General features: G+C 38.0%; 2 protein-coding genes across 6 annotated transcripts in view; one reads left to right on the forward strand and one right to left on the reverse strand.

Annotated features, from left to right (window-relative positions):
* LOC101859759 (gamma-tubulin complex component 2) overlaps nt 1-5,579 on the forward strand; it is a 33,570-nt gene extending 27,991 nt beyond the window's left edge. The window contains exons 25-29 of the mRNA XM_005091448.3: nt 281-424; nt 889-1,011; nt 1,834-1,997; nt 4,088-4,191; nt 4,696-5,579. Of these exons, the coding sequence (XP_005091505.1) occupies nt 281-424; nt 889-1,011; nt 1,834-1,997; nt 4,088-4,191; nt 4,696-4,808 (648 nt within the window). The 3' untranslated portion in view covers nt 4,809-5,579. The remainder of the gene's footprint in view (nt 1-280; nt 425-888; nt 1,012-1,833; nt 1,998-4,087; nt 4,192-4,695) is intronic.
* Nucleotides 5,580-9,748: 4,169 nt separating this feature from the next.
* Nucleotides 9,749-24,934, reverse strand: part of LOC101860228 (dynein heavy chain 5, axonemal) — a 91,015-nt gene continuing 75,829 nt past the window's right edge. For 3 of the 5 annotated variants that reach the window (XM_035973781.1, XM_035973780.1, XM_035973779.1), the window contains 7 exons: nt 20,340-20,457; nt 19,489-19,554; nt 16,190-16,353; nt 15,431-15,547; nt 14,245-14,454; nt 13,641-13,805; nt 9,749-11,847 (listed from right to left, as the gene is read on the reverse strand). In XM_035973781.1, coding sequence (XP_035829674.1) covers nt 11,521-11,847; nt 13,641-13,805; nt 14,245-14,454; nt 15,431-15,547; nt 16,190-16,353; nt 19,489-19,554; nt 20,340-20,457 — 1,167 coding nt within the window. In that variant the 3' untranslated portion in view covers nt 9,749-11,520. Of the gene's footprint in view, nt 11,848-13,640; nt 13,806-14,244; nt 14,455-15,430; nt 15,548-16,189; nt 16,354-18,791; nt 18,801-19,488; nt 19,555-20,339; nt 20,458-24,934 lie in introns of all 5 variants that reach the window. The other 2 variants (XM_035973782.1, XM_035973783.1) reach the window with 2 other exon arrangements.

Below are 24,934 nucleotides of genomic sequence, written 5' to 3' on the forward strand. Positions count from 1 at the left end.
GGGGCATTTGTTCCTTTTGTAGAGATGATAACTTTCAACACAATTATTTAATATTTTCTAAATTCGTCTATGTGTAAACATCATTAATTGTTTTAAAGCTCCTTCAAAAGAGAGCTTTCCTTTTGGTTGTGTTCTTCATTTTCTAATCTGATTGATAATAGAATCCTTTTACAATTTATTATCACCCAATAAACTTTACAGCATTCTAAAACATTTTCAGATTCCTAACATAGATTATCCTGAGCTATTTGTTGAGGATGTCTCTCTTTTGTTTCCCCAGGTGTCCAATGTGGACGATGTTCTGGCCTTTCACAGTGACTTCCTGGACTCCTGTTTGAAAGACTGCATGCTTACCTCAACAGAGTTGCTGAGGATTGTGCATAAACTTCTGGTTGTTTGTGTCACGTTTTCTAATTATGTCCAGGTAGTCGACTCCATATTATAAGACTGTCGAATATATATATGAGGGGGTGAGATGCAAAACCTGCTAAGCGATATTTTTGGGGGAAAATAGAGATTTTTTTGCTTATAAATGCGCATTGTTACCGGCTATCAGAATCATAAAGTGTTTTCAGCCATACGTTTCTGTTCTAATATCTAATAATAAAAATTTAAAGAATAATATATTTTTGATGAAATGTGTCTGTCATCTACCTAGCTCACTCATTTTCTCCAACAGCAAACAAATTTTCCAGGTCTTCATTGTCTCTTTACTTGTATTAATACTACGGTTTCATTTTCTGCTAAAGCGGTAAACAAACACCTCTGTTTTGGTATTTTGGAACAAAGTCAAAGGGAATGATTCTGTCTATATCAAATACAGTGTTGAAGAATTATGTCTTACATTTTCTTTGTTGACTTTCATATTGCCTTTTTTTTCCTCCCCAGCGTGTGAGTGCAACGACAACTGTTGAGGCAGAGACGGAGCGACTGAGGGACAGCTCTCTGCAGTCTTCCTTGAGTAACAAGGAGAGGAAGGTTGATGCACAAAAGAAAAGGACGGCCACAAAGGTACTCACAAAAGTGAAATTGTGTGGTTATGCTTTTTTTAGTGGATTCTTTGGCTCCCATCATTAGTTTGATCTGAATATCACTGTGGAAGCAAAAGGCAAGATAGACCATTTGTGAAGCCTTGTGGTGAAATCAGGCGCTTGACAAAATAATGAAATCAAAGAAACTGGCATTTTTCTGGCCATTGAGCAAATGAAAAAAATTTTTTTGTTTTGTTTCAACACCTTATGTCCATTTAAAACACATTTCTGTGTAGATCATGCTGAAAGACGTTTATTAATAGCACAAAAAATGTGAGCTTTCAGTTTCCAAGGACTCTCAAACTATATAAGTTACTACTTTGGCAGCCATTTCCTCGATAATTTTACCTCTGAAACCAGTTGACCCCCACCTTCTTCCGTCGGAATTATTTTGACTTTTATTGAAGATAGATGGACGTTTTTTTAATCGAATGTAAGACAAATGAACAAGCTTTAACATAACACCATGAACCCCTCATGCCCAAAAATTGACAAGCGCCTGATTCCACTGCGTCATGCCACCCTGAGTCAACTTTATTTTTGTCATTGTAATTTGAATTCCTGCAAACTGTTCACTCATCTTTTCATTGGTATTGAATTTTATTTATATGTAGACGCTTACATTCATTGTTACCACAATATTTTTTTCCATTTTTTTTACATCCACTCCCCCCTTCCCCAGTTAATGTTTAATTGTCTTGAATTTTTTTTTGGTATGATGAGTGCATACTTGATTATATTCTGATAATTTTGAGCACCCTTGTCCCTGCTGTGCTGATTTCTTTTTACATACTTCTTCAAGGTTGTGATGGAGCACGTAGACCAAGTGTTGGCCGATGAGAACTTTGAGCAGACAATCATGACTTTTGACAACAACTTTTCACGGCACTTGCTGGAACTTTTGGACAAAATCATGGACGAAAATACAAAAACCTATGACCACAAACATTTCAATATCATATACAGGTACTTTCTTTGACTTTGCCTTATAATGTGTTTTTGTTTTTGCACCAATGATACACTGTCTTTCTCATTTACTTAAATCCAATGCTGTGAAATGATATTTTGTCTTAACGATCAGTATGGAAAAGTTAAAACAATTCAATAGCCCAAGTTTATATTGAAAGTCTGTCTGAGATTTTAGTTCTGAAGTTACAGTTGTCAGAAAAATATTTATATAAAAGCTTTCTTAGTATGGGCCAGCTATGTTGTCATGAATGAAAGCATCATGTGAAACGCTTTCATTCATGACAGGTAGAATTATACAATTTATCTACTTACAAAAGGCGAGAGTGGTGGATATACAGTTGAACCTGCTTTAACGACCACTGGTCTATTTAGTCACCTGTACAAATGACCACTGCCCACTTCCCCCCTTGTGTTTTATTTATATTGTAATGACTCTCTCTGAGAGGACCACCTGTCTAAGATGACCACAATGGTGGTTGTCTTAGACAGGTTCAACTATTGGTATCTTTGACCATGCAAACCTTAGTGTATGCCTCAGCAGGCTCCACCATTACCTTTCTGTACACTGAATGCACGTCTCAGCATGAGATGGTGTAAGTCTGACAGTTTTTTCCCTGAGGAGCTGAAGTGAAAGGATCCTGCTGTAGACTAGGTAGATAAAAGTTCATAAGGTTGAATCAGTTACAGTTTTGTAACATTTAAGTACTGTCAAACCTGCTCTAACATCCACCTATTCCAGACAACCAGCTGTACACACAGCTACTTCCCACGTCCCCCCTTGTGTACTTTCATATTATAATGACAAGGTCCAAAACCTCCCCCTGTCTCGGACAACCACTTCTCTTCTTTACAATGGGTGGTCTGGTGGACAATTTTGACTTTACTAGTACAGTCCATGCCGGCTTTAAGCACGGTCGTCGGGAGAAAGCTTAAGCGTGCTTAAAGCCGAAGCGTGCTTGAGTGCGAAGTACACATAATCCAGAGATTTTCATGTAGAAAATTTCCTGTGCTATTTCCCTTTGTTTGTAAGTAGGCCTATAGCGGTCCCGCAAAAGTGTGCACTGTTATTTAGACACCCGCCATGGTAGTTTTTGTTCGCTTGTTTGTTTTTGTTTTGTGGTCGAATGGGAAATGAAAACTTAATTTAGACGGCCAGTCACGATACAGCACACTAGGCCTACACACTGCCTGTGCGTACCACTGCCCGCTGTGCCACTCATACCACCGCCTTCATCCCACCTCGCGCGTGATACACAATCAGGATTAATGGATAGCGAGGGTCATAGGTGAAATCGCAGCCAGCCTCCCTTTCTCGTCTCCCCGACTCTCTTTGTATTTTTTTTGGTCGTGTGTAGCTTTGCCCTAGGCCTAGGCTAGATCCTATGTCCGCGCGCGCGGCTGTGTGCATCTGCCTTCCTCTCCGCCCGTGTGAGTGTGTGTGTCCATCACTTGCGTTCTTTGTATTTCTCTTGACACACTCCTCTGCTGCGGTGTAGACTGTGTTCGAACTTCAATGGGTCATCATGAAAATATTGACTGTCATGTAAATAAAGCGTGCCCGAAGCCGAAGTTACCGTGCTTAAAGGCGTGTAATTTATATAGCAAAAATTCGGTAAGAGCCGTTTAGCGTGCTTGAGTCCAAAACGTGCTTTATGCCGGCGTGCTTAAAGCCGGCACGGACTGTACTACTAACGATGTTGTTTGTTAAAACTGTTTACCACCTTCTCGGTAACGATAGATTTGGTTGGATTTTTCCAAATTGTATACTGGTCTTTGTTGAGGGGCTCTTTTCATCTTGAGAGATGCCATAGTGTAAATAACTCACTTCTTAGCATTGCTGTCATGATAAAAATGCTTAACTTCATTTTATATTGCTTTATGTGACCAAAAAATATTGGACTCTTTCGTTTTTGTTATTACTATGATGATTCGTCTTTACACTTTTCGGCCGTCTTCCACTCTAAATTTCTCTCATGGTTGATCTTTATCTCACAAACATTGGAGCTGAATGTAATTAAGTCAAAGTTACTGAGATGGTTGTTTGTTCCATATTTCAATGTTCTGAAATTCATGTCTTTCTCCCGAAGGCTGGACTTTAACGGGTTCTACACGGAGAAACTGGAAGCAATGTCTGCCGAGAGAGCAATGAAAGATAACTCTGTGCTTTCAGACTCAAGTGCCCATACGAACAGTAAGCTCGTTCAACATTTTTGTTCTTATTTTTCTATGGTTTGGATTCCTGTTTACATGTGGAGATATTTATTTACCTAACATAGACACCCAGATGTAGGTAATTTTGCATTACTTTCCATAATTTACCTACCGTTGGTCATGATGAATGTGAGAGAGAGAGAGAGAGAGAGAGAGAGAGAGAGAGAGAGAGAGAATGGAAGCGAGAAAGATAGGGAGAAGAGAAGGAGGGAGGGAGGGAGGGAGGGAGGGAGGGAGGGAGGGAGGGAGAGAGAGAGAGAAGGAGGGAGAGAGAGAGAGAGAGAGGGAGGGAGGGAGAGAGAGAAAGAGAGAGAGAGAGTTGGGGTGGGGGGGGGGGGGGTATTTATAAGGTGTGTTATATTCCATGTATTCTGTTTTGTTTATCAACTTTGCAAAGCACCTAGAGCCACTCTGGGATAGGGCCTATATATTTCGACATTGTTATTGTTTTTATTATTAAGGCATTATTGGATGTCTTCCTCAGGTTCAAATGGATCCCTCCCTGCATCGTTCACAGCACAGAGGCCCGACTCTGTTCGCTATGTACCCGGGCAGTACAAACCTCACAAAGGTTCTGGTTCAGGATCTGATCGATGATAGATGGTGTGAACTCTTGCTGTAGTAGCATCTGATACTGTTGTGATGTGGCAGTTTCCACTGGATGTTTTCCAGGAAGCTTAGAATGTTTCAGAATGTTTTACGGTCTGCCGGGGTAAAAATGAATTATATCGGTCTGGATTTCTGAAACTGTCCTGATTTTGCTCTCTGTATGAAAATAGTCTGGATACAAGATGTACCGTAATAGACAATGAGATCTGTAAATTTTGAGTCCCCACGCACAAGTTTCTATTTTGCTTGAACAGTTCAGGATTTTTTTTGTAGCCAGTTGTCAACTCTGCTGGGCCATATAATGCCATTCTTTAAAAAAAAATGTTATAAACTGATTCCATCCAGAATTTTTTCAGGCTCTGGACAGAATTATTTTTCCCTGTTCAATTTTTGACCCGGGGTGCATCTATTTAATGCATTACTGTGAGGCTCTAAGTTACTCTACATATGTATTGTCATGTACCAAATTGATGGGAATAAATAGAGGAATCTGTTCATGCTAATTTCAGTGACGTATATTTTGATTGCATTGTATTTGTCCACAGACAAACAAAAAATAGAAGAAAAAAATTCCGCTAAATATCTTTTACAATTTCAACTTACCTCATTTTTTTCAGCACTGCAAGTCCTTATAATCCATAGGAATCAACACAGAATTGTAGGGATATCACCCTGGCACACATTTATGAAAGAATTTCACAAGTTTAGTTGAAAAATTTTCACTGAGGGGCTTTTTTATGTATGTATCCAATTTACGAAGAAGAGAAAAAAACACAAATAATGAATGTATACACTTTGTAACACTAAAAGACAAAATAGATTACATACAGAAACACAGACACAGTCCATCAAGAACACAAATCTACAATTCAAAGTTTTTACCCGTGTGGTAATTTTCGAAACAGTCCTTTGGATGAAGGTGCGGCTTCGTGGAGCAGCCTGAACAGAAGAAATTTGTCCGCATCCTTTTCCCCGTTCCTTTGCTACAGTAGTGACAAATTCTGTCCTTGGGGGAATGAGCCACTAAATGTTTGTTTCCCACAAACCTTTCAGGGAGACTGGCAATAGGTCTGCCTGGTAGCCGAGCTTCATCTCGAGCTTTTTCCTCGTCTGTCACTGTGACGATTGAGAGCTCTGTCAAGCCTTTGATCAGTTTCTTTTTTAAATTTAGGAGGCTTGTCCGCTCCTGGTGGGACAGTGAATACAACACGTGTGCATTTGTTTGGCACAGTTCCAGCATAAAATAGAATAGTTTTTTCCTCCATTTCATTGTCTTTCTATTGAAAAGGCCACAATAGCCTGACTGCTGGTCTGCACGATCACAGCCGTTCATTTTTTTGTTGTATGAGTGAATAACGGCCGGTTTCTCTGTTGCTTTTCATCTAGTTATTTGGGTGACCATCTCAACAGCTGACTGAGTGGAACAAATCACCCCAGGTTTCCTCGCCTTTTTGTCTCTCCAAGTAGCACATAAAATGTCAACATCCTTATGGGTGGTGAGGTACCACTTACACTCGCGGTGCATAAGACGATTGGTGCGCAGTTGAGGAGGGAAGCCCCGACGATTTGTGTTGGCGGTGCCTGTGTAATAGAAGCCATTTGCAGACAGGGAACTAACAAGCTTCATGGTGGTATAGTACCTGTCAGCAAATACGTGATGGCCTTTTGAAAATGGCTCAAGAAGAGTTTAAAAAACCTAGACTGCCTGACCTCCGTCTTGATCACAGTCAGGTTTGTATGACGTCTGTTCCCCAAAGTATGTCAGCAAGTTCAGAACATAGCCTGTGACACTGTCACACAGTCCAAATACCTTGATATGGTACTTTTTTGGTTTCGAAGGATTGAACATCTTATAAGCCCTTCGATCTTGGTACCCAACAACCATTTCGTCAAGTGACAAGTTTCGGTATTGGTAAAACGCAGAGCGAAAATTTTGCGGAAGCATATTCATGAATGGTTCTATTTTTGCTTTTGAATCGGCAACAGCAGACTGAGCACAATGAAGCATGGAGTGGTGTCAGGCTTCAAATCTTGGTCGAGAAAACATGTCGTGATACCATTTCTTATAATTTGATGAGTCTTCTGAAGCAAAATACTCTCATATTGAGACGGCTGGGTCAATTCCCATCTCAATAATAACAGCGAAAAATTTGTACAACTCAGACACTGTCACTTCGTACTAGTTTGCAAATAGGGACTGTCGACATGGAGGGTTGTTCAGGGCGCATCGATGTTCTGCGTACTCATTGATTGAGTTCACCAGGTATGTGATGACTTCTGTCGTGAACAAGACCTGGAAACAGTCTAGCGGACTGGAATCCGCTGTGAGGTCTGCCCGCAGTCCTGATCCATTTGGGGGCACAAACCTGAAATTGTTCTGGGTCTCTCCTGCTGTAACCTAGGAATAAAAAAGGAGGGAAGCTCATGAGAATCCAGATATGGTAAATTTAGTCAGAAGGAGACGAAAATACTTTTCAAAAGTCATAATAATGATAGCGATCATTGATATATTTATGCGCTTGTTGTTGTTGTTTTTTTTAGATCATCATGTAAGTTGTGCTTCAAATTCTACTAAAACTAAATCTAGATCTAGTAAGAATAAGACTAGATCTAGGTAATATGTGTCAACCAATAATGCATGACATTCCAAAAAAGTCGGAGACCAAGCTGAAAACTGGATTATGTATCAGTAGTTTTTGTCATCTAACAATAACATCTAAGCCTAAAAACAATCATCTCTAGGCCAATCTAAATCTTGTGAATGTGAGAGTGTGAGGTCTTGCCCTTCCAATTCTTTTATAGTAAAGCGTTTGCCTAATGTCTAAAGTAGCTAAGGCTGACTATGGACTGGAAATCTCTTGAGATTTCAGGACAAGACTTATATCTTACCTCAGACCAGTGTGGTAAATCTGTATCCCTATTGTCATTGACTGTTGGATCAGTCCTCCTTTGTTTTCTGGATGATGGTTGAACATCAACACTCTGGGTGTCTGATTCTGATCCTGAGAAGGATGGGGCATCAGTATAGTCTCAAAAAGGAAGCGAATTTGTTCAGCAGTGTGTCGTCGCGGTCTCGACGGTCCAGGCTCCATGTTGTTTACGTTACGTAGCAACTGAGTATCGACAATGCTCAGAGATTGAGGTCAGGCTTGTTTATAGTATTCTACTTCCTTTCGACAACTTAAAAACTAGGAACTAATTTTAAAAGTGCACATTCGTTTCGGATTTTGTAGAGCCGCTCACAGCGGCCGAAAGGACGCAGCGGAAAAATTCCGAGCCGCTGTCAGCGGCCGAATGTACGGAATCAGTTAATATTGCCCTGAATAAAACTGGCTGCTGTCATGAAAGAGTAGTCAAATGTTTACAAAAATTCTCTGTGAATTGGCTCCCCATGTGGTGCTATTCATGCTTGCCAAGAGTCAGCAATATATTTAGAGTATGTAAATTGTACATATTGATAACAATTTTATTGCTGCTGTTTATGGAATGTTTCTCATGGGGAAGGTTGAAATTGGAGCCAAAGAGGAATGATTTTTAATAACTATTGAAAAATATTTCCTTTCTTTCCTTTTGCCTACTAAAAGAAAAGCCTGTGCTCCAGAATGAAAAAAAATCTTTTGTGTATTACATTGCGGCAAAGAACAAAGTCCAAATTGACAGAAGGACATTTCTGGCATTTTTTTTTCATTTCCTATATATTTTGAAGCGTGGTGGAATGAATATTCAATATTTTTTAAAATATGAATCTCTTATTCTTGTGATATTGAGAGATCTGATCTCGTTCTCTAGAGAAATACTTTCTTCCTCTAATCTCTTATGTAGCCTGTTTCTGCTCCATCCACCACGTCTGTGTTGGTAAATCGCATTTTTCCATGTTTTCCAAGAATCTTTCTTTAAAGTTAAGGCATCTTGCGTTAAGACAGTTGAATTTCTTCTCCTGATCTGAATATGATGTTCTGGTCTCCCTCATGTATAACTTGGAATTGGGGTCGTGCTTGTAAAGATAACTCTCATAACCTCCTCCCTGTGCACTGAATGGGACTTGCTTGGTGATATTGTATCATAAAAATACATGTGCATTGATCTTATTAATGATTCATTCTATTTGTGAATATCAATATTGTATTCTTTTTATGTGCCTTAGTAGCAAATAAAATACAAACCTGGCTCGATTTCTTGTTTTCAATAGTGGACTTTAAATTATAAGATGTTAGTCTTGTTTGGTTATGGTACTGCCGATAAAATTCTTGAATTGATCACAGAATGTTGTAAGCTCACAAGTATCTGTTGTATTCTGGTTAGGCTGTTTACCTTCCCTCTTCAAGACTCCTCCTCCGTACTATTGAAATTTTTCCTCTACTTCTTTTGTATGTTTATCACTCTCTTGTGAACTGCTATTTCCAGGGTGCCTTGATAGTTGAAGCAGACTTTGTGCTGTTGAGGCTAGAGAGGTGAGCAGAGTAAGCCTGATTCCCCCTTTGGACTTCTTCGTTGACATCCATCCCTTGGCGCTCATATGACCTTATGCAGTTGCGAGCGCCGTAAAACATTACTAAAAAACAAAAAGACTCAAGTTTGATTCTCCTTTAATCTACCCTTGTGCTGGCATGGACTATTCTACTTCAGTGTATCCATTTTGTTACGTGATTCATGGAATTTCTGGTGCTAATGTGCCTCTCGGGATCAGATGTACCCGTAACAGCGTCTATAGCGTAGCAGTCAGGCTCTATACTATTGCATGCAAAAAGTACTCAATTTGATTCCCAAATGGGGAGCTTTTTTCTTATCTCTATTGTATGTCTGCTGGGTTGGCCTTGACAAGCAGAGTCAAAGTGTCCAATCCCCTTAATGATCGAAATTATATCGATAGGGACATAAAGCATATAAATTAATTATATGAGAAACAAAATGTTGGGGAAGAAGGCATGAAAAAGTGTTTTGTTCAGATGAATTTATTGTCACTGCTCAATTTCATGATTTCACTAGTGGCAAAGAACACGTTAAGTGAGTCATTTGACTGTCTTTCATCACAAATATTCATGCATCATGACATTCTTTGAATATCCTTCTGTATTTTTAAATAACTAGGCATACTTCCTAGCGGAAGCAGTATCACACTGAAAAATCATTTCACACAAAACGTGTCAAATATTAAAACCGACACAAATATTTACCTGACACGAGTAGATCTATGCCAAAAAGGTTTATCACATTTGAAAATAGGACGGCTGATTATTGCATCATACAGTAAAATATACTCAATATTGTTTTCCACATAAAAAAAAAAAAATGTGGACTGTTGATTATATATTGTAAAACACTCATACTTATAGCTTTCACTGAAGTGGAAATAATGGACGGATGATTTATTAGATAAATGGGAAAATTATGACACTACATGAATGAATAGATGATCTGACTGCATAGTACTGAAAAAGTATTTTAGTAAACGTGTCAAATTTGATAAACATATATATCTAAATTGACAAATGATTGCATATTGTTAATGTTAGATAAAGGGGATCTGGTACAGACGGACACATCATTTTGTCATGTTACATGGGAAGGACAGACAATGTGGTCTGAGAGTGACCAGCGAATGCCAAGAAAAAAAAAACTCTGCTAGAGTGTAGCACTGCACACAATACATGAATAAATTCTGCATAACATTAAAAGTGTATGTTTTGGCTCTCAGATAGTGTCACAGTCAAGATGAATTCATTCACATAAATTTGTATAATTTTGAGACTTGCAGGTGCTATGATTCTTTTAAAACTGAAAATCGTTGTAAAATATTTAAAAAATAATATCTTTCAGCAGTGTTCACTTTTTGTTGAGCATTCCAACTGATCCTTAAAAATGAAAAATATATCAAATATATATTGAAAACAAAAATGCTGAAAAAGAGAGACAATTATGTTAATCTTTCAGCAGTGTTCACTTTAACTTTAACTGTTGAGCATAGCGGCAATAACATATTAATAGAAAAAAACCCACTTGTATGTGTATTTGTACATGTAACAAAAATGAGCTGATGAATCTTTTGGTAGAGCTCGTCTTCTGGTTTACAAAATGGCAATATAATAGAATCATACTTTGTGACAAAGACAGAACGAACGATGGAAGGAAAAAATGAGAACATGTATAAAATAATGCTGTATTACGACAGTGTGATGATTATCGTCATGAAAGCACACAATACAATAATACATACATGAAGTCTGAGCTCTGCTCAAATTTTTAAAGTTCAATTTAGGTTGGGGTTTTTAAAAAATCTATAAAGAATGAGTCATTACTTTGAGTTTTTAAAAGATATACATCAAAGCCAAAACAAGAATGCATCAGAATCCTCCAAAATGAGACTTTCAGCCTAAGCTATACTTTGAAGTCATATTTCTACAAAGGCTTAAAAATAGACTACAACTACAAGAGGTATTTGCAATTCCCATTCCAGCATATGATTACAAATGCATCTTTAGAATGGATCAACTGACATTGATTGAATTAGTACACATGCATTTTTCCTTTTAATATATTCTCAATACTGAATGTTGTTTTGCTCTAGCAGAATGTTGAAGAGCTTAGCCCGACCTTGCTATAGCTGGACATCTAATAATCATGTCACACTTCATTACGGTGGCGGCCTAACATTAAAAGGTCCCGACAGAATCAATTTCATCTGGCATAGTTTAGACTCTGTCTAGTATGGGCGAATAGTACCAGCCAGACCTCTAAGAGCCCACCGAGAGCCAGCGATACCCTCCCGCCGCACGTCCATCTCCAACACCACCTCCTGCCTGGCCAGTCTGGAGTGGTACACAGGACATGCGTACGTCTCTGAGGCGCGGGTGCTGTCCTGGGTGCTGGGCTTCTCCGCGACGGGCCAGCAGGTGACGTGGACCACGGGCAGTGCGGCACAGCCCGTGCGAGGTGGAAGGTCCTGCAGCTCTCCTGTTGTCTTCTCCCAGGCACAGCCCCACACATAGATGCCCCACACAAACATTCCTTCTTGGGGAGGGTCTCTCAGCTGAAAGTGCACAGAAACAAAACCTTGATAATATAACTTGGACAAAATAAAAAATGCAACTGTATATGGGCTATCAGATGACGAATGATCCCAACAGGATTCTCGATTTTATTAAAATAAAGTCTACTCAAAGATGTAAACAGCTATTTTAAATTATAAATTGCTGTTTATTAAACTAAATTTAACCACATATAATTTTAGAATTTAGATACTTCAAACATTTCGACTCGCAAAGTAAAACCAAGCTGTGCTACGATACGAACTTACGTGAAGATACAAGTATCCAACTTGTGTCCTGCATGCTCATAATATGACCTCATGCAGTTGCTAGAACAATAAAACCTACCAAATTAAACTAAAAGAAATCAGCTGCTCTGTGTAAGACTCCATCATACGTCTTTTTTCGTAATGGCGTATAGCCGAGTTTTACACTTAGCAGAAACAGATGTAAACTGGTAATCTAAAAATAGTAGCCTACATTGAAAATGAAATAATACACACATGAATACAACAATAAACACATAATCTAGTAATACATGTAAAGAAACACAATCATAAGTGCATGATTTCAGAACTTCATTAATTTAGTTAAAGAATGGAATACATTATATTACAAATATATACATAAATTCTTTGATTAAAAGATATCGGTCTGTTACAGATGAGACTCAAAACATGTTGGGAACTGGTTAATGTGTTGGACACACATCCAAAACTCAGGAAAACTATATACAGTCCATGTTGGCTTTGAGCCCGGCCATTGGGAGAAAGCATAAGCGTGCTTAATGACGAGGCGTGCTTGAGTGCAAAGTAGACATAATCTTGAGATTTTCATGTAGAAATTTCCTGAGTTATTTCCCTGCGTTCGTAAGTCGTGGTCGCACAAAAGTGTGCACTATCATTTTTAACCGAAATGGTAGTTTTTGTTTGTTTGTTTTAAAATTTATTTTGATAACGTATCATGGTAATAATTGAAAAGTTACTATCCATCTGATAAAGCATGAAATGAAAGATTTGTTGGTCACCTATGAATAAAGTAAATGTGAACTAGTTGACGTAATTTTAATGGAATCAAGTATCAAGGCAGGTAAGGAAACAAACATTCATGAAGAAAACAAAAGATGTGGAAAGGGTAGTTAAAAACATAAAAACACGAGGTCAACATAACTTGAAAAGTCATTAGTCACTATTTATAACTTTGACCTGCAATTTACTACGCCATTTTCCATATAAGCAATACTAAAATTTTCCTTTGAAAAAGGTCAGCGTCCATGCCCTTTATATAGGGCCTGTACGCTTCCAGGGTGAACACACTCACTGCTGCGGTGTAGACTGCGTTCGAACTTCAAGGTGTAACCATGAAAGTATTGGCTGTTTGTAAATAAAAGCGCGCCTGAAGCCGAAGTTACCGTGCTTAAAGGCGCGTAATTTATGTAGCAAAAATTCAGTAAGAGCCGTTTAGCGTGCTTGAGTCCAAAATGTGTTTTATACCGGCGTGTTTCAAGCCGACATGGACTTTAAACAGCGAAAAATTTGTTTCTATTGAAACAGACAACTGAGTTATCACAAGAAATACCTATAAATAATAAATGCCTTTTCCTCCATACCCCTACAAAATCCTCATACATCTTAAACTTCAAACTCTGTTTGAAAAATCATCCCCTACCATAGACCAACAAAATGCAACCCACTGGGGAAACTACATCATCATGTCTCACTAGAATAATGAAAACCACAACAAAGCAAGAGCAGGATCTCAAATGTAGGCCAATGCACAAAAATAGACCACTCACATGATCTTTGTCCCTGGAGGTGACCTCTGTCTGGAAAGTGAAAAGTTCGAAATTCCCTGAGCGCTCGACAGCATAGCTCTTGATGCTGTCCTGCTTCAGTAAGGCCAACAGACCTCTGGGGTTGAAGAAAGCTCCAAGCCAGTAGGCAGGCATCTTCTCACGACCCTGTGAAGATAATACAGTATGAATGAGTAAATAATGTCATGATTTCATTATATCAGCATTGGTATATGTCAACGGTTAAACATTGTTCTCTTGCTGCGCAAAAAAGATTAACAGTTAATGTGAATGATAAATAATATGCAGGTATTTGACTGTGACACAGTGGATAAAGGTTCGAATACACAGTGCTTACACTCATACAGGTATAGGCTACTTGATTGATGAAAGGATACAACAAAAATAGGCGCTTTTGAAAATACATATATAAATCGTCTCATTCTGCTTTTTTCTCTCACTCTTTTCTCTCATCTTCCCTTGCACCTCCTTTTTCTCTCAAAACATCTTCACTCTTTCATTGTCTCTTTCTTTCTATCGTCTAAATACACAAAACAAATCTAGTTTTGACCCTCCCACCCCCCTCCCACAACCTCGAAACACTTACCAGTGACAAAATGCGCTCAAAGTGATGACATCTACTCTGCAGCTCCACCAGCCACTGACCCATGCCATAGGTCAGGGGTGGAGCTGAGTTACCAGACATGCGACACCAGGCCTCGGGGATACGCAGATGGAAAATGTCGTCGGCCACTTCCAGGGTATGCTGGGACACCTGATCACCCAGCACGTTGCTCTCTGTGGCCGTTTTGATGGCCTGGGAGGACAGACACATTTCAATCAAGTTTTAAGTTCATGATTATTTGGCGTACTGTAACATTTGAAGGGCTTTATGACGAAGATATACATGTAGTATTGGAGAAGAGAGAAAGATGAAAAGTGAAATCCCTACTGAGTGGAACAATCACATTTAGAAAAGGAAGGTGGTGCACAGATGAAGTCTTTGCTCAGCGAAAAGACAATTGAATATGATAGAGGACTGAAGAGTTATTTTGAGGAACAAGAAAAAGCAATTTGACAAGGTGAATAAAGAGTACCAGTACCGGTGTGAGAATTTACTATGTCTATACCTCCTTGCAACACCTAAAATCAGAAATAGCAGATTAACTACTGGGAAAAAACATGTCATATGTTAAAAAAATGAAAAACACAGAAAAGGCCAGTTATATAATTCCCCATCTATGGGTGGTTGAAGAAAAAAAAACTGAATCGAAGAAGTATGAAATCATTAATTTGTTTGGATCATTTTTATGACAAAACACAAAAGTAAGAAAGATTAGCGATTCTGCTAGCAAACATGGCCCCATGGCCTGTTGTCTCTTCACAGAGCATGAGACAGCACTCGATGAGTTTCCTCACGTCACTGGCAATGGACCCTCTCACTTCTCCAGTCTAACATTCAGGGAAAAAAAAGAATACTCCCTCCCCAAAAACAGACTAAAGTAGTAAAGTGAACAACAGTGGCAATGGAAAAAGACATATCAAACCTCAAGAGCAAAATGACATAACTCAGCATATATTATCTTTTATGGGAATTTGGTTGGAATTACATCCATTTCGTGTTCACACTATTTGAGCAATCTGTCTCTCTAAACAAAACTGAAGAAAATCCAGTGGTCCCGCAGATTTTGGTTTAAGCAGATTCCAGTGCATATAATATACTATTTTGTGAATATATCTGTACATCTTTACATCACTTGTACAGAATGCCATCAGTGTGAGGGATAACTCACCTGCAGACTCGTCCTGATTTCATTGAGAAGTTTGTACATGATCTCCAATTCCTTCATGATGAAGTTGTTGAATGATGTGAAGCCACCAACTTTCTTCACTTTCTCCACAATGTAATCCTGGAATAGAAGTATGAGTATGACCACATAATAAGCTCAGATGGGTTTAAGTGGGACCATAGCTTGGGTCATGCTTGTTTGAGTCCTAAATGAGGCATCCTTGAACTGCAGTTGTTTGAGTGTTTTTAAAGGCTCTCCCGCTCATTTGGTTTGGTCCTACTGAATAGGGACGTTGGAGGTTGCTATACATTCTATTGAAGCTTAAGTGTGCGTCTTACCTTTGATACAATTTTCTTGGAAAATTGTTCAGTAAGTTATAAAAAGAAACAAACACTAAAACTTGTTACTTCGATAACATACATCTCCATTGCTACACTACATAAACTGGCAAATTAATAATTTTGTTACAACTTTCCTTGCAGATTCATAAGCTCAACTGTCAACATAAAAGAGGAAATACTTTAATAGTAATCTTGTTGTAGGGGTTGGGAGAACCTTCTATAACATGTATATATGGTAGATTCTCTTTAATCCTGCAACCACCTTTTGTTAACATTTTCCTTTTCTTTTTCCCCTCCAATATATCCCTTTGTTCTTCTCTTCACTTTTCCTTTCGTCTGCCTTTTCTCTAAATTATTATAACTTCCTTGACAGATTCATAAACAAGACATATATACAAGCAAACAGAGCCACTCATTATACCTTGTTGTAGGCCTTGGGGACCTTCTGCAGCATGGTGTAGCAGATCTCCCACAGCTCCATGTCCTTCCTCATCTTGTAGGTGGCATAGCTGGCCGTGCTGAAGACGCCTTGCTCCACCACCAGGGGGTTGTTGCTCTGGCTGCTCACACTTGCCAACGGAGGACCTGAAAATAGCAGAAGGAAAAAAAAATTGTATTTATTGATTAATCTACAACCTACATATATCTAACCTATATTTGTTTTATTTTTTTTATAAACTTTTTTTTCTCTTTCTTTTTTTTTGGAGGGGGGGGGGGGGGGGAGAAATGAGGGTGTTGACACCATAACACTCATTCAATGCTTGGAAAAAGCAAGATAGAATGACAGTACAAAAGATCGAGAGCAAAGAAGCAGGATTTATTAGAGGTGCCCTCAAACCACAGGCATAGCTGTGGCACCCACAAACCATCAACATCTTTATTTGAAGAAAAAAGGAAGAACAAAAACAATTTAAAAAAAACAGAAGCTCATGAAGCTTATTGTTTCATCTCCGTCATGAAACTTTTTAGTTGTTTTGATCCTTAAGCAGTTTACGAGTTTTTGCAGAGGAGCATAGTAATGATTTGAACAACACAATTGTCTTGGGTGTAAGAGTCACTTGAGGGTGCCGAAGGTTGATCAAACTTCTTTCCGGTCCTTCTTAAGTTTACATTGTTCATTCAAGCTTTTTTCCCCGGCTCAAAATGAGTATCATATTTCTTTAATTCAAAGAAATAATAACAGCAATTTAGTGTTGTTTAAGGAAAGAAAGAAGCAGTCCAGAATATCAGTGATCTGACAAAGGAATGGCCTACCAGAGGCCCCCTTCAACCACTTGCTGAGCTATTATAGAAGTGAAAAGTCAATGTGCTACGATGTTCAGGGGTAAAAAAATTAAGAAAATTTTGCAACAGTGCATTCACAATGTAAAGACATTTCTAAAATAAGTAGCCGAAAAATAGTGCCAAGGTCTATAAAATAACTACCAGAGTGCTGAACAACAAAAGGAAAGTGAACTCAATGTACTTATGAAAAAAAGAAAAATTTGTACTCATAATATTAATAAGTTTCAACAAAGAGAAACTATTCTTAAACATAAAGTTGAAAGAAAAAAGTATAATAAAATGTGATAAATATAAATGTTTCAAACATGACAAACAGTTAAACTAAGCATACTCATACTTTTTAACTTCAAACAATTCCATGAAAATAGTAAATTCATACATATATCAGATACATTTAATGTGAGGTGGGTATAGAATAGTATTTGGGGGGGGGGGGGGGGGGGAATACATTTTGATTTTGATGATGTAAGTTGTAAAACATAGAACTTGGGTAATATTTTTTTTCTAACACAGATACATATTTAAATTATCATTATGCGGTCTAACATGCATGTTACGCAAATGGATCATCATACTGAACATTTGAACTAACCAAAGTCTGTGCAAGAATCAGGCAAATGCTAGTTGAAATCATCTTAATCTTTTAAAGAAAATTCCAAGAAACATGAGATTGAGAGACAACACACAGCAAACTATTTGTTAGGAGCACACAAAATAGGATCTGATCCAGTGTCTGATCTCACAGGTCAACTAGACAGGTTTAAAGACAGCACAGGTTAAAAACACCAGTACAAAACAAAGAAAAAAAATGATGTCATGATGATAGGCCATACATGAAAGAAACATAACATCTCAATTGTTAAACAGGTATGAAAACTGAACATGAAGGAACATAAAGAAAGATGAAGAGATATCAGAAGGTTATTTCTTTTAAGCAGCTATTAAAACATGAAGAGAAGAAGAAGAAAAGAAATTAAAACACATAAAAAAAAATTCTGGAAAGAGTGTCTTTGATTTCTGAATACTACTCTGAACTATGAGGGTGCAGTGGTGGAGTGGTTAGTGCACTCGTCTCCGAAGTGGAAAGTCTGGGTTCGAGTCTCGGTTTGGACTCAGATTTTTTTTGCCCCCTTGAGCCCACCCAGCAGTAATGGGTACCTGACTTTGAGTTGGGGAACTAAAGGTGGCGTGGAAAGGAACTGGCCACCTTACCACAATATGCCGAAGGCCCAGGAAGTTGTCTCACTAACGAGGCAATCCCCAATGCCCGGATCGGATGCGGGAACAACTTTTTACTCTGAACTATGAAAATAATGGCTTTGATAGGCCAATTAGTGTTGCTACACAAGACTTTTGCTATGGAAGTTACATTTTCGTTTCCACAAACTTAAGAGTTTGAGAAGTGAGAAAAAAAACACTGAGGCATTTTTGCACTTTTACAAAGAAAAGAAAAGTGCTACCAGGAATTCCACAATTCATGAAAAAATGGACGAGAAACAAAATTACATGAGCCATTCGATGATTGCATCACAAAACGTATAAAAGTATGAAGGAAGACTCTTCGCTACTTTACAAAGAAAACTTGCAGAACAATTTAGTGTAGTTTATTTAAATGTTGGAAAGACAAAAAAGTTTTCAAGGGAACCAAAAGTTTTTAAAAAGTAGAAACATTCACTAGTCTAGACAGCTGATGTCTAGGAATTACTAAAATTAAGAGTACCATCAAAGCCAATAGTTACCTGTTTTAGCTGTACAAACAAAATATACAACAATCACCAAATATTAGCTCACTCAATGATACAGAACGATAGGCAGGAACTTATCAAAATTATTCCATGTCATATAAGTTTCAACAACAGTAATAGCCACCGTTACTGCTCAAAGGGAGTATAATATTTTATCTAAACCATTGTCACAGCACTAGACCAGTATTACCAGCATAATATGCTACTACTGTTTGTGAACACACTGAAAACGCCTCAGTCAATCTAAACAATCTTATAATGCGTCATGCACTAGGAGATGAAGATATGAGCACATCCATTACAAAAACCACACAGCATTGACCACATGAGTATCATATCCCTTGCACGCTGTAAAGGTTGTGCAGACTCGGATGTACTAAATCATTCAACATTCGTCTTTTTAGAACAAAAACTGACAAATTTTGTTAAAGGCAGAAAGGACTTTTCTGACTCACCTCAATTTCAAAACAAATTATGTCACAGCAACTGCCTAAGAAAAACTTGTGACCATATTACTGATTTAAAAAAACAAACAAACCCAAACACTCCCCCCCCCCCCCAAATAAAAATAAATAAAATAAAACATTATTAAAATAAGGATTGAGAGCTGAATGGAATACATGTAGTCTGCAGAACCTCTAAGACAAGCACATCAGATGTTCAGCATCAAGCTTTTATTTTGCGTGTTCACCTGTCTTTGGCACGGCTTTTTCTTCTTCACCCTCTACTTCTTTCACTTTATCTTTGGTGACACGAGCTATATATATATGGCATACAAACACAAAAATCAGACATTTTCTGTTACCTCAATGCACTACCTGAGCATGCATAGACAAGGACAAGGATTTCATAAGAAATTGACTCACCCCCCCCCCCCCCCCAAAACACATACACTCACAGCATTGCCTTTTTTCCTCTCCCTCTCTGTCTCTCTCTGTCTCTATCTCTATCTCTCACTCTCTCTCTCTCTGTCTCTCTGTCTCTCTCTGTCTCTCTCTCTCTCTCTAAATAACTTAAATATGCAAATGTATGGCCTAATATGTAAATAATATATATATATGTTAAAATGTGTGCAAGTGAGTGCATATTCATACAAAACCCAGTCAGTGCATTGGCAAGTTCAGTCGAGGTAAGTATGTCCAGATGTGCATTTTACATGAGATGAAAGAATTAATGCATCAGTGCTTGTGTGTGTGTGTGTGTGTGTGTGTGAGTGTGTGTGTGAGTGTGAGTGTGTGTGTGTGAGAGAGAGTGTGTATGTGCGTGAGTGTGTGTGTGTGTGAGTGTGAGAGAGAGAGAGAGAGGGAGAGAGAGAGGAAGAGAGAGAGAGAGGGGGGGGGGGTAAATGTGTGGTGTTGGGGGTGAGGGTGTTAATTGCGAGTCTATATATGTAGTCTCCATGAGCTTAAGTGTGAGTGTGAGTGAGTCTGTGTGTGTGTGTGTGAGCAAGTGAGGCTTGAGTTAGGTGGCATGCATGGCGTGTATGTATGAGCGTTTGTTGAACGAAAAAGCTAATTCTGCATTCCAGTTGAGATAACTTACCAGAAAACGGGGTCGGTGGCCTGGGGAAGAGCTTGTGCGACAAGGTCGGAGAGGCTGGCATAGAGTCAAAGACTTTGTTCAACCTTGTAAAGATATACTGGTCATCTCCAAGCAGAGTCTGGATAACAAATAAAAAATAATTATTTGAATAACAAAAACGTTTTATGGCATTAAGACACAGAAATATGGATACTTTAGAGATGCAACGGGAGCCCTTCTAAAAACAGTATTCTTGAACAATACAAATTCACAAATTCATGAGTATATCAAATCGACCAAGGGGAATAAATCAAAAGTACAGATACAAATACATCATAAAATATCTTAGTTTGAGAAATGTTCAAGATCATGCACATGATACACACACTCTCTCTGTTTTACCAAGCAGTAAAGCTGTAGACTATAAAGAGTTTTAAAAAGTTTTAGTAGAGTTTTTACGGCACTCGCAACTGCATAAGGTCATATGAGCGCCAAAAGATTAGAGGTGTTACAAGAGAGTAACAAACATAAAAAAGAAGAAGGGGTGATAACGATGATAGATGTTTGATAGGAAAGAAGAAGCAAACCACACTAGAGCATCCGCCAACCACCCACATAAAGAGTTTAAAGAGTTCACACAAGAGATTCTATCCTATAAAACCTCACAACAAACAGTTTGCATTTTTGTTCTGGACCTTAAAAGTAGAAAAAAAAATAAATTTCAACCAAGTTTTGAAACAGGGGAAAAGAGGGGTGGCGGTATGTCAGGGGTGGTTTGCAGGTCAAGACCTTAAAGACCTATAATAAGATGCAATGTAGACACAAAGGGAACAAAGCACAAAACAGATAACGTAAGCCAGCTGTGAAAATGTACTAAATCCAAAATTTTGAATTTTAAAAAATTGCAGATCTTGATCTGTGGCTCAAAAAATATTTGGTCAAAATTCAAATTCTAAAGGTTAAAAACAAGCGAGGAAAGGTAAACAGTGGATGTAGGCACAATTGTTAAAAGAATGAAACAGGTTTCTTTTAATTTCTCCTGTAAAATTTTGCTTTCCACTTTCAGGGCTTGGTAACGTACATTTGTAAGATCTTGCTTACGATAAATAGAACTACTTTGCAAAGGTAAAAGTTTGAATAAATATGACTGACGTTTGTCTAAAAAAATAGTGTGCACATGTGCACACATTAAATCATGCTAATTATAAAGGCAGCAATAAAATCACATATGGATTATTTTTTATTGTTGTATAGAGGTGAAAGAGCATGCCTTCATATGTGCTTGCCATGCAGTATAATATAGATCCATGAATACAGCCTATTTGGGTAAAAAGAACCACGTCGACACAAAAACAGTCATTTGCTCAGGGAAAAAGCAAGACAGAATTGGAAACAAAAGAGGGAGAAGAAAGAAGTAGGATCTACCAGTGGTGCCCTCCAACCATCTGCAGTGAGAACATTAGACAAAAGCTATGGACAGATCTCAAAAAAACAAAACTCATAGGAACAAAAACTCATCTCTTACCCAAAATTTAAAAAAACAACCCCCCCCTCCCCCCAAACAAATGTGCAGTATGAGAAAACAAACAACAAAAAACAAAGAAGAAAATATCCCCCAAAAATCTAACAAATTTGAAATTGTGAAAGAAAGGAGGTGACACGATAAGATGAAAAAGGGCATGATGGAATTGGACAGGAGGACGTTTTGAAGCAGAGAGAGAGAATTAGAGAGAGAAAAAAGGCACTGGGAGAAAGAGGGAGAGAACAGTAAAGGAGAAATAGTGAAGCAATTGCGAGAAACCAACAAAGAGAGACAGACTGATATATTTATAGACAGAGAGAGAAGGAGATAATAAAGCTGAAGAACAGACAGACAGATAGACAGGCGACAGACAGACAGACAGACAGACAGACAGACAGACAGACAGACAGACAGACAGACCGACCGACCGACCGACCGACTGACAGACAGACAGACAGACAGACAGACAGACAGACAGACAGACAGAGACTTACCACAGATACACACAAAAGCAGACAGACATAAGAATTATGATAGGCAGATCAATGGACACATAGAAGTATGTTTGGACAGGCAGAGAGACAGATAAAAATATAGATAGATAGACATATATATATATATATATGTAGAACACAGAAAAAAATACAAACATTTCATGCAATGGTACAAATGGCATCAACATTTCAAGCACGTAGAATTTATAATTTGAAATATATTGTGCATAGCAATACTAAACAGATGTGCAACACCTTCACATGCCACTTGTTTTAATAAGAAAGCCAACAATTTTCGATCCTCCTCTGTATGTCACATGTTAACAACAAACATTTCACTAATGAATTCTCACTTTGTTCTTGGAATTTAAGGACTCCAGTGGTATAGGCAAATACGACTGTGCATTATTGTCTTTTAAAAAATCAGGCATTCTTCATATTAGCAAAGTAGATGCTTTTAGATATGATTAGTCTTTCTCAAAATAATCGTGATATCTTGACAGAGATTTAAAAAGAAAAACTAAGAGACTGTAAAGGGATATTTTGCTTATTGTTTTGTTTTTGATTGTTTGTTTAACCTAAAAAAATCTGGTAAGCGAATCATGCAAACACATCCAATATTTTAAAAAAAAGTCCAGCTTAAAAGTATTAATAAGGAAGACCTAATCATCACAATGTTCTGCTGCACTGAGCACGATTGATTTAAAGTATTGATAAACCATGCTTTTCACGTGGCAGGGCTTCTCATGCACAAGTGAACTATGAGGGCGTCAAGGGGCCACGGGAAAGAAACCTTCTATGACATCTTTCAGAGACAGTAAAGGACACTGATGTCTGTGATTACAGCAGCAGGAGTGTTAAATTTTGAGAGAAGACAGACACACAGGCTTATAGAACTGTTACGGTACACTTTGATCATAATTTGCCTTACCATGCATGGTAAGAGGAACATTTCAAGACATTCATGCAGAGAACTCATGCCATATATTATACTCCAGTGTGCACTTACCAAGTTCCCAGTAAAAACCCAAGGAATCTATAAATATATTTCAAGCATAAAAAAGTAAACTTCTAGAAAGAGACAATTTCTTGGTCCAGCATTTAAAAAAAGCCTCACAACTGAACAGGGATTGCTTTTCTGTTTGGGAATCAACACAATACATATCTTTTAAGCACTGGAGTCTAAACTCCTGCCCTACTAAACACCTGTACTGTTAATTTGTTGGCAGAAAACTTGGTCCTCTTTGAGGATTAAACCATTCAAATATGACTGAATTTATTTATTTTTTTAACCTCAAGTCAAACTCTAAAACTTGGCCTATGGGGCAAGTTCATCCATGCCCATTAACATATATAATGGCCAACTTCTGTTTGATGAATTCTGTACCAAAAATATCTTTATATTCATGTAAAAGCCAAGAAAAAACTCTATGGAAAAAAAAAATCTTTTTCAGCCTTTTCAAAGGAGACTTGAAATTTTCAGCGACAACATTTTTGTACTGAATATTTTGAGCATCATCCAAGTGCAAATAAGAACGTTCTTCGAGATTATGAAGAAATGAAGGAGAAAATACTCAACAATCAATTTACACTCTTATACATCCTAAACATGCTTGCCAAACAAAAAGGAGTTTATTACAAAATATAGGTATAATTTAAATAGCTTACTTTGTATTCAAATATTATATATTAGAACTGCAGTGAAATCACGACAGTAAGACAGGGTTTGATAAAATAAAGCAAGCTTTAGCAAAGCATATCATAGAAAGAGAACAAATATTGTCTTCAATATAAGGTCATACAAGGAACAAAAATATCATTAAAAAGTTACCCTTTCTACTTGGGAAAGAGAAAAACCATCATAAAAGGTATCCCTTCCAGCTTCAGAAAGAGGAGAAAAACCACTACACTTTGCTGCATACAAACTTTTGATACGAAACAGAAAAACAACCCCAAAAAAACTTCCTCTCCTTCTTGTCCTAGAGCCGCAACCCCAAAATCAAACAGGTACATTTTAGACAGGTAAGGAGATATGATAGACTAACCGAATGCAACACTAACAGGAACAGACGAAGAAATGAGAGACTGTGGATGGCCAAGACACTGATAGACAGATGATAATTTATTCAACAAGACTGGACAAGAGGCAGACGGTAGGATGAGTGCATGACAATGACACAGGACAGACTGGCTAGGAAAACCATAGTACTTCTACCCTATCTCTGGAATGAATACATTTCTAAAGTCTATAGTCTAAGCGATTATGCTGTTTGGCTTGGAGCCGAAAAGGTCGTGGTATTAAACCGCATCAGGGGCCTGACGTTGTGTCCTTTATAAAGGCACTCAACACACATTTTCATCACTTCATCCAGGTGGGAATGCTTACCCAGCTATAGTCAGCGAGAGCTTTTGTCAGTCTGGTACTGTTTAAGTGCTTAATCGACTGCTTGCAGTGTATGCTTCCTTCTAACCCAAGAATATTTCTGAGTGTTCTAAGACCTGTTGGGATAATAACAGTTATAAATCTCACAGAGCATGCTGTAAAGCATGGATATTTATGCATTATAGAAATGCAGAGTTATTATCATTATGACACATCA

The sequence above is a fragment of the Aplysia californica genome, unplaced genomic scaffold, assembly GCF_000002075.1.
Source record: "Aplysia californica isolate F4 #8 unplaced genomic scaffold, AplCal3.0 scaffold00030, whole genome shotgun sequence".
Classification (NCBI taxonomy): domain Eukaryota; kingdom Metazoa; phylum Mollusca; class Gastropoda; order Aplysiida; family Aplysiidae; genus Aplysia; species Aplysia californica.